The sequence below is a fragment of the Labeo rohita genome, chromosome 16 (assembly GCF_022985175.1).
Source record: "Labeo rohita strain BAU-BD-2019 chromosome 16, IGBB_LRoh.1.0, whole genome shotgun sequence".
Taxonomy (NCBI): Eukaryota; Metazoa; Chordata; class Actinopteri; order Cypriniformes; family Cyprinidae; genus Labeo; species Labeo rohita.
Genome location: NC_066884.1, coordinates 22692345 through 22702757, shown reverse-complemented (window position 1 = coordinate 22702757; position 10413 = coordinate 22692345). Strand labels below are relative to the sequence as shown.

General features: G+C 35.4%; 1 protein-coding gene across 1 annotated transcript; it reads right to left on the bottom strand.

The window, feature by feature from the left end:
• Nucleotides 1–4175: 4175 nt before the first annotated feature.
• On the bottom strand, nt 4176–10212 carry cxcr3.3 (chemokine (C-X-C motif) receptor 3, tandem duplicate 3). The gene is made up of 3 exons (XM_051132254.1): nt 9888–10212; nt 9011–9361; nt 4176–5994 (listed from the first exon to the last, which is right to left on the bottom strand). The coding sequence occupies exons 1-3, from the start codon at nt 9903–9905 to the stop codon at nt 5227–5229; spliced, it is 1137 nt and encodes a 378-aa protein (XP_050988211.1). The 5' UTR covers nt 9906–10212; the 3' UTR covers nt 4176–5226.
• Between the last annotated feature and the right edge of the window lie 201 nt (nt 10213–10413).

Genomic DNA, 10413 nt, shown 5'->3' with positions numbered 1-10413 from the left:
GAACGATTAAATAAAACGAGGAAATAAATGAGGGGGGAAAAAGATATTGTGGCCAGCCTGTCATGCATGACTCCATTGAGGTTCAAGCATATATCAGTCAATATCAGTCAAGCATATATCCACCTTATTTTTTCAATGCGGAAGTAAGCTGTTTTCTGGTAATGTGTTAGACATCCAGTTCATAATCCACCATAGGGAAATAACGAGAAGAATATCGAAGTGCAGTAAACGGTAAAACAGTTTGCCCTACAAATCAATGTGTTCATAATTAAGATAATACATTAAAATAATATGATAAGACACACCAATTTGCAATACCAAGCAGCAAAACAAGCTTGGAATGAGACCAGAAGCCAGACACACAAAAAAAAAAAAAAATATTACAAATGGCTGCACCCACTCTCACGGGAAAAATAAGGTGTATAGGCTACTCCCAAAAAATGTGAAGTGCACATTTAGGCCTGTTCTGCTGCACATGAAAAATAAACCCCAAGTAACCACAAGATGTCACTTAGGTCAAGTATTTTACAGTGCATTCACATTTTATGTTACTTAAACATTTTAAAATACATTTTCATATAAATCCACACATCATAGGCTACCCAGTGACAATGCAAGAGATTTGTGATAACTTTATTTTAAACATTTATTAAAAAGATAAAAGTGACATTTCAAGGATTCAGATTCCTTGATATTAAAAAAAGGAGCCACAATGTCACAAAGCCCATTTTTCACAGATTTAATTACACAGTATAGAGCCTTCACTATATGCATATACAGGCGCATCTCAAAAAATTAGTAATTAGTAATATCATGGTCAGCAAACCACTTGGAAGTGGTTTTTGCACTGTGGGCATGTGCTTAAGTCCTGCTGGAAAAGCAAATCAGCATCTCCATAAAGCTTTTCAGCAGATGGAAGCATAAAGTGCTCCAAAATCTCCTGGTAGACCGCTGTATTGACTTTGGACTTGATATAACAAAATGGACCAACACCAGCAGATGTCACAGCACCCCAAATCATCACTGACTTCAGAAACTTCACACTGGACTTCAAGCAGCTTCTGTGCCTTTCCAGTCTTCCTCCAGACTCTGGGACCATGATTTCAACATGAAATGCAAAATTTACTTTTATCTGAAAAGAGGACTTTAGACCACTGAGCAACAGTCCAGTTCATTTTCTCCTTAGCCCAGGTGAGATGCTTCTGATGTTGTTTCTGTTTCAGAAGTGGCTTGGTAGCCCTTTTTTTGAAGACGTCTGAGCGTGGTGATTCTTGATGCGCTAACTCCAGCTTCATTCTACTCCTTGTGAATCTCTCCCAAGTGTTTGAATCGGCTTTGCTTGACAGTATTCTCAAGCTTGTGGTCATCCCTGTTGCTTGTGCACCTTTTTCTACCCAATTTCTTCCTTCCAGTCAAATTAGCATTTAATATGCTTTGATACAGCACTCTGTAAACAGCCACCTCTTTCAACAATGACCTTATGTGACTTACCCTCTCCGTGGAGGGTGTTAATGACTGTCTTCTGGACCATTGCGAAGTCAGCAGTCTTCCCCATTATTGTGGTTTCAAGGAACAAGAGATACCCAGAATTTATACTGTAGGGATGGACATTTAATAGAGATACTGGATTTTTGACTTTCATAAGCTGTAAGCTCTAATCATCAAAATTAAAACAAAAAAAACTTTAGAAATGTTTTACTTCACATGTAATGAATCTAGAATATATGAAAAATTTAGTTTTTGAATTAACAAACAAACAAAAAATGAACTTTTTCATGATATTCTAATTTTTTGAGATGCACCTATAAATTATTTGTGTTTGTCAGCTTACTTTAAATTTTCACTAAAACCTAGTGAGAAGCTGACAAGTGTAAATGAATGTGAACACATACCCATAGTGTTAATAAGAGTGTTAGTTATCTTTGGAATTAGAAAATGCACAAATATTTCGCACATTTCATGAGTTCACCTGCCCGTTCCGTCTTGATAATGGTAAACAAACTTGTCTTGCTCCCTCCCGCTGCTTATATATGATGCCTGGCAGGAAAAAATGATTAGGCTCCTCCCAAACCTACACGACCCAGTTCTCAAAAGTGGACAAACCAGTCTGAGGCATGCCAAAACAAGTTTGTGCTGACACATACTCTAAGAATAAAATAAGCCATTCTGTTTCTCTCAGCATACACTACATTTTTGATACTGGCCCAGCCAAAAAAAGAAGAACACCACTACATTTCATAACACTGGATGTGGATCATGGACAAAGAGTACTGGCTAGAAAAAATCTACTTGACTATCATACTTAAACCAAAAAAAAAAAAAAGCTGTCATAAGTAACACAAACACACAACATGACAGGAAATGAACACAAAAATGCAGCTTCCTCAGACTGAAAGTGGTGTGAATATACAGCTGAAATTCTAAAAAAACATCTACATCTACTTTCATTTAGTTTATTTTCATTTATGTAATAGTGACTCATGGAAAATACCAGACGAATACTGATGATTATTGGCGCATGACAATGCAATCATGCTGTCTTTACATTAATGCTCACCACATGTTGTGTTTCACAAGAGGAACTGAGGCGTGTCACAGGCATGTGGTTTTTTGTGTTCATGACCTCAGAGCACATTACAATACAAAGAACTTTCTACGAAAGCAATCTATTCAAAATAGACTGTCTATTTGCTAAGTCACTGGAATGGATCACAAGTATTAAAATGAGCTCTGGCCATTTACATATGTAAAAAAAAAAAAAACTTAACGGTCATTTTTTTTCTCACTTTGTGTACTGCACAAAAGCCCTTCTGTTGTGCAGGATGATGACATCCTCAAAGTATTTCGAAAAGATGCTACTCTGCATTACAGTACAAAGACTAGAGCATATACAATGCCCTGTTTTCCCTCTCTCTCACGGGGTCTTCTCTGTTCCTGGGATATTCCACTCATGAGAACACCAGAGAATGTATGTCTGAAAATCCCAACAACGGTCTTTCCCAATTACTAATTCACCCTGGCAGAAAGTGCATAAATATCGCACAGGAAGAAAGTACTTCCCCCAAAAGGGTTTAGAAGAATGATTGTTTACGTAATATGGGAAAAGAATCCTTTATGACCCCATCTCACAGAAAACTACGCAAATGTCAAATCGTTATGTTCTCATCATTATTTGATGGAAAAAAAAAAAAAATGAGGTAATTTTCAATATATTGTCTCCTTCATAAACATTAATATTCAAAATTAGTAGAACACAAACTCTACTAAAACTGCTTCAAAGTGAAAAAAAGAATTTGGGTGGGACATGAAATAGCACTGTGGTCCTTTAGATGGTTCTTAACACTTACGTAAGTAACAAACACCCTATCAGAAACCACTAAGCTAAAGACATCTAAACATAATCTATGTAAGAAACCGTTAAGAAACTAACATGACTTCCTGTCATGGGGAATTCTATCTTATTAATCAGCAGTTCTGCTGATACCATTTTGACACGCTTATTAAAACTATTTCTACCACATGAATGCAGCACAGATGAGGTTTAAAAGGTTGTAAAATGGGTAATTGTATTTAAAGTGACAAATTGTCACATAATTTGGTATATATTGTAATTACATATACTTTGCTGTATATATCCAACATACAGCAAAAACAGTACATTTTTACTTTTCTTTTTTTTCTTTTACTATTTAAAAGAACTGTTTTCTATTTAAATATATTTTAAAAAGTTATTTATTCCTGTGATTTCAAAGCTGAATTTTTAGTATTATTACTCCAGTCACACGATCCTTCAGAAATCAATGCTGATTTGTTGTTCAAGAAACATTATCATCATCATCATTATCATCATCATCGAGTAATTTTTTTTCATGATCCTTTGATGAATAGCAAGATCCATTTCCATTTATCTGAATTTTGATTTTCGGTTTATTGGCTAATTTATGGCAAACAAAGATTATACATTTAAAAAAAAAAGCGATACAGTAGTACACAATACAAAAAATTAAAACAATTTATAAAACAAAGTGTACATAAAATTCTATAAAAGATTCTTTACACTGACTTTTGAAAGAAATTGTAAAAGTTTTTCTCTGTCTATTTTATAACAAGCATTTTTCTGAAACTAAAAGCTTTTGCAACATTATACACTATACTATTCAAAAGCTTGGAGTCAGTATAATTTTTTTTTTTTTTTTGCGAAAGAAATGATAGAAATTTATACTTTTCTTTAGCAAAGATGCTTTAAATTATTCAAAGGGATGATAAACACATTTATAACGTAACAAAAGATTTCCATTTCAGATAAATTTTCTATTCAAAGAAACCTGGAGGGAAAAGAAAAACACTCAGCTGTTTTTCAACATCACAATAAATGTTTTTGAGCAGCAAATCAAAATATTACAATGATTTCTGAAGGATCATGTGACTGGACGAATTATGCTAAAAATTCAGCTTTGAAATCACAGGTATACATTACATTTTAAATATACTCAAATAGAAAATCATGATTTTAAATAGTAAAAATAACTGGAAATTTGTACTGGTTTTACTGTTCTTTGAATAAAAAAAATGCAGGCTAAGTGAGCAGAAGATACTTCTTTAAAAATAATATTTAAAAAAATAATAACATGACTAATAGTGTGCATAGTACATACAAATATTTCAAATGCTGAAATAAAGATTTCACACAATAGTAACTTAAATCTGACAAAAAACAAACAAAAACATTTAGAAGAAAATGTTGTTTATTATCCATTGCCAGTTATTTTGTAATTGAGTTGTAATGAAGACATGTGTTACTCAAGCAAATGGGCACAGAACTGGCCAAATATTGGCAAATAATATCAGTCCATTACTAAAAACATTGCTTCAGAACATTACTTCAAAACACAGCACAGCATAAATAAATATAACCTTTGGCCAGATAAAAGTAAATATTCACCAGACTAATCATCTGACATACAATTAAACAGAATTAAAGTGCAAATGAGTTGACCAGCAATTCATGTCCTTCTTTCGTTTCATGTCCGTCTTTTTCCATTTCATCCTTTATCATCCATAATGAGAGAATTTTTCCAGAATACATGTAGAGAAAACTTTGGTGGACTCTCCATCACCCATTACTGTGTTATTCTATACCTAGTGATATCTACTCAATGCTCACATTTAATAAAGTAGACACAAAATACAGGGCGTCCAGCAGTCAATGTTTAATGATCCAACCTTTCACGTATCATGATCCTGAACTTGTATTGTTAGTTTAATGTCATTCATAGGTTGACGTGAACCTTGTTCCTCTTGGACTGAACCATTACCATTTACTCCACTGGAGTCCCAAAGCGAAACTTTACTGCTCTCCCTTTTACAAGCACTAAACTTTATCATAGTCAGTACGCGTCGCCTGAACTCTTTGGAGAGACAGAGGTAAATAATAGGATTAACAACGCAATGGAGAAGCCCAAAAACTGACGTTATTTTGATAGCTGTCCACTGCCTCCCTTCACAGTCTTCTGCCGCTGCTAAAGACATGCTATCCGTTGGCTGAAATGTGTTCACCATGAACGTAATGTTGTAGGGTGTCCAACAGATGAGGAAAACCAGCATAAGGACTCCAATGATAGCTGTCCTTTGGCTGTCCTTCTTCTGCTGGCACTTTGGGTTGCGCTCCATCTTTAGCAGGACGAAGGAACAGCAGCACAGCAGCACAAGTACTGGCAGAACAAAACTCAGAAGACGTGGAAAACGAGAGGCAAGACGCCAGGAATCAGGCAGATAATGGTGAATACATTCCAGTTTACCCTGATCTGTGCTACCACCGATGGCATCCAGAAAGATCCAATCAGGGATGGAAAGGAGCAGGCAGAGGACACTGATGATCAGACAGCAAATAACCACAGGCTTTTTACGAGAAAACAGCTGTTCTCCACGGATGCTGGACAGACAGCAGTCAACAATGAGGCAGGACAACGTGAAGATACCACAGTAGAAGTTGATCTGAAGAGATAGTGAAAAGAAAACAGTTATTATTACAATACTACTATAACAGACTATAAAACACATATTCATGTTGGCTTCATATGGCTTATTTCCTTATTATAATAACAAAAATTAGTACATTTCTTGACTCAAAAATGTAATTTGTTGCATCCATTGAATATAAAGTAATAACATATTTCCTTTAGAGATGTTAATTTCGGTTATTTTTCCTAACTGACAGCTGACGCTTGTTAACCTATTATTAACCGTTAACTGACAAGATTATTTTAAATTAGAACTTAAGTATTTTTAGAAAGTATAAGTGTCTGTGACACGTTAAAAATACCAAAAATTGTTTTCCAGGGATTAATATTACATGCGCAAAAAGCAGCAAACAACAGAACATGAGGATTTACACAGACACATCACATCACGCACCTGAAGCGCTTCTGCATGCGAACAGAGAAAAACATCATAAAGCTAGGCTAGGCCCATTATATACTGAATGATTAGGCCTACAGATAAATATTTTTACTTAATTAACAAAACAAAAGAAAAAACTCTGCAACACGTAGCTAGTATGCAGAGTTTTAGTTCATTTTTGTGCTGTGTGAAAGGAAGACTTCTGAAAACGGCAAACTATTTTTCTTTATTTTACAAAAGCACAAAGATTTGTTTTTATTGTGAATGTACACAAATAAAAACAAACCATTTACAGTTTCGATTATCTGTATGACTAGGAGTCGTATCCACTGTTAGAAGGAGAAAAAAAAAATATATATATAAAAAAATGACTGTGCCCCTGCCACACACACACAAAAATTACAGTTTATATACCCTTTAACCGCAAATGCTCATCTTGGTCTAGCTCTCTGTGAACTATGTGTATTCCAGTTCAAAAAAGTAAGGGTATGTCAAAAACTTCTCACTTTCTCCTCCAACTACAAAATCACCCAACATTGCTGTTTTACCTTTTTTTTTAAAGACCGTTTAATCTTCTGTGCATGTTCACTTTCTAAACACTGGGTTGGTATTTCTGCAGCGATGTAGGATGATTTTGAAGTTAAAGAAAATATGAGATGGGTTTTTTGACATACCCTAACTGTCATAAACAGGAATTAACACAGTTCATGCAGAGCTAGACCAAGACGAACATTTGCGGTTACAAAGTTTTTTTTTTAGGAAAAACAAAACAAACAAACAAAAAAAAACAACAACAACAAAAAAAAAAAAAACAATCGTTTCACTAAGACCCTTCTTCCTGGGCTGGGATGGTTTAGAGTCCTTTAAAGCTGCATTTAAACTGCATTTTGTGAATTCAAACTCGGTGGCACCATAGATATCCATTATATGGAGAGAAATCCTGAGATGTTTTCGTCAAAACTGGTTTTGCCCAGTGTCACAAATATGTTAACAGATTTAAACTATACTTAGCATTAAAAAAAAGTACTTTAAATATATTACTTTTTTTTCAAGTTACAAGGGTCAAGTTACTTGTCTAGGTGTGGATGTCCAAAACACAAAACATTATATAACACAAAAGTACTCTAAAAGCTTTGTGTTTTAACCACTGATCTATATATAATGACTGGATCGCTCATTGTGTTCTAAACTGCCATGAGGCAGTGAAGCCACCGGAAGTGTTCGATCCGCCATCTTACTATTCCCTACCGACAGAGAGCACCATTGACGCACAGCTAAACCACTGACCTGAAATCACCCGATTTTAAGCGTATCAGTCACACAGGACTAGTTTTTATGATATGTGTATGTAAATTAATTTTTACTTAAAATCTTATCTACAGTATTTATCGTCATTTCGAACCGGATAAGCGATGTTTTGAAATCGTTCAGGTGGGTGTGTCAGCTGCGCATTTGCCGACACAGTTCTGATTTTAACACAAAATATATTTATTAACATAAGGAATTACGCAGGAAATAGTAAACATGAACATATATCTGGAATTAGTATCTAAAATTGATTCGAACATATAATAAAAAATACAATACTAGCCTGTTATATTGCTTTATGCTGTATTGAAATTCAAATCTTGGAAATAAAGCATGATGTCTTTAAATCCGTACCAAATGAAATTAGTCAGCGTTATTCCTCCAAGTTATGATGTGCATATTTTAATGTCCCTAAGTGAGCAACATCTATTTAAAACTCTTAAAGATCGCGCAAATTCTATTATATTAAGTGCCTTAAATTACATTTATCTGAATATAACACTACCTGATTTTGCTCAATTTCGTCAATGAAAATAGTCTGAAACAAAGTCACAACAAGCGGCATCTCTATTCAAACACAGCTGTTCCGTTTATGAATGAACGGGCGTTTTTAAACGAATCTGAGTCATTGATTCAATTACACATTCCTAAAGAGAGTCGCTTCATTCCTGAAAAAATGATTCAGTGATAAAATCAGTGACTTAACGCCATCTGCTGACAGTTTTAGTTTCATTTTTAAAGTTTAATTTTAATTTTATCTTTTTAGTTATTTAAATCATTTTAAAATGTTATATTTAACATTTTTGCATTATTAACGTTTATTATTAACATTTATCTCAACACGAATGTTATGTAGGCTGAATTAAACGTTTAAATCACTACCTGCTTCAGAATGATGTTAACGAAATCATTGTTGAAACATGCATTTAGCCTGTAACGTTACGAATAAAAATACTATAACAAAACAGCACAAACTGTGCAAGGCAAATTATATGTATACAAAGCATATTTTTTTCAGTTTTTAGAATGAGCATTTTGTCATTTGTAAACATGGTGAACGTCCGAGTGGCAGTGGCTTCACTTCTATGACGTCATGAGCTATCCAGTTCTCTATTATAGATCAGTGGTTTTAACTCTTAAAAACAACCAAAGAAAAAGTTCTTCTTTAAATAGATGCCTTCAGAAGATCCAAAACATGTGATTCCACACTTTGCGAGTTTGATTTCAGTGTGTCATTAACTCTTTCAACCATGCCAGATGGTTGAAATTAAAGCGATATGTTAACAAACCAACAGTAACTCACCTCGAACAGAACTCCAGACAGTTTGCAGAGCCCTGGTGTCATGATCCATCCTTTAACCGCATCCACGGCCCAGAGAGGCAGTGTAAGCAGCAGCAGACTGTCTGTTACGCTTAGAAGAAGGATGAAGATGTCCATCGCACTCAGCCTCTTAAGCAACAGTACCGCCAGCACCAGTCCGTTTCCCAGCAGCCCGCATAAGAGCCCCACAGAGTAAAGCATGGGCATGAAGACTCCCAAGGCACCAGAGACTGTGCTGGACCGACAGACCACCTCCTTGTACTCATAATCAGGATCATAGTCGTAGCTTTTGTTATTCTCAAACAGTCCGTGCAGGTCCACCTGCATGTTTGACTAAAATAAAAACAGATTTACCAAGGTCAATGAGAAACTGTAGATTAATATCGGATTGCAGCTACTCGTGAACTGAGCTGTCAACACCGTCGAGTGTTTTTTTTATGTGCAAACAGTCACATGCTGGGTTTTCACATGATGTTGCAATAATAGTCAAACGGAAAGTAAACTGGGTCTGACAGCTGACTGCTGTAGACTAAAAAAAACTGAGGAGATCAATACGCGCGGGCACACATACAAAATAAACTGAAGTAGCTTTAACACTGAACTACTGCTTGGTCGAGTTTGCTAATACACAAATATGTGGGTTTGTTTTAAAGTCTGCAAACCTTTTTAGCTGCTCTCGAACTATCAAAATATCAAAAACTGGGTTGTTTGGTCAGTCTGCTAGTATGGTTAGAGATCCAGTTCAAAATATCTGTACAACAATTATTAAACACGATGGTACAGCAGATACATGAAACCGACAGAGACAGAATCATAAAACTTTAAATATATGCATCTATAGGGCTAAGAAAACACTTACAGGTGTCGTCATGTTCATTGTCTTTGTGTCTTTGTCTTCCTTTTTAAGCAGTTCGAATTTTCTTTAGTTTACGTAACCCGTCTATTGTGAGTTTGTTTGCTCATTGTCTATACGTGTTTTTACCACGCACACACAGAGGGTGAACGAGAAGGAGTTGGTAACGATGATCCTGCCTTTGTTGATTTTCTTCGTCTTAACCCATTACTTCATCCGGGTAGCTCTCTAGTTTCGTATACCTACTGTTCCATCGTGCACTCCTGCCCCAGCTGGTTATACCTAAAAATATCTCACACTATCTAAATTGGTAGGCTAACGTACAGTCATCCCACGGTGATTTCAGCAGATGTAGTACGCCCTCTAGTGTTCGATTGTCTAAAATACAGCTAGAGTTGAATCGAACATTCTCCACAATGCAAAACAGAACATCGGTCTATTTTTCAAACCTCTAACGTAGGACATAGGATTCTATATGGCCCTTGAGTGCCATTGTCCTGCAGAATTTAGCTCTAACTCTTAACAAACACAC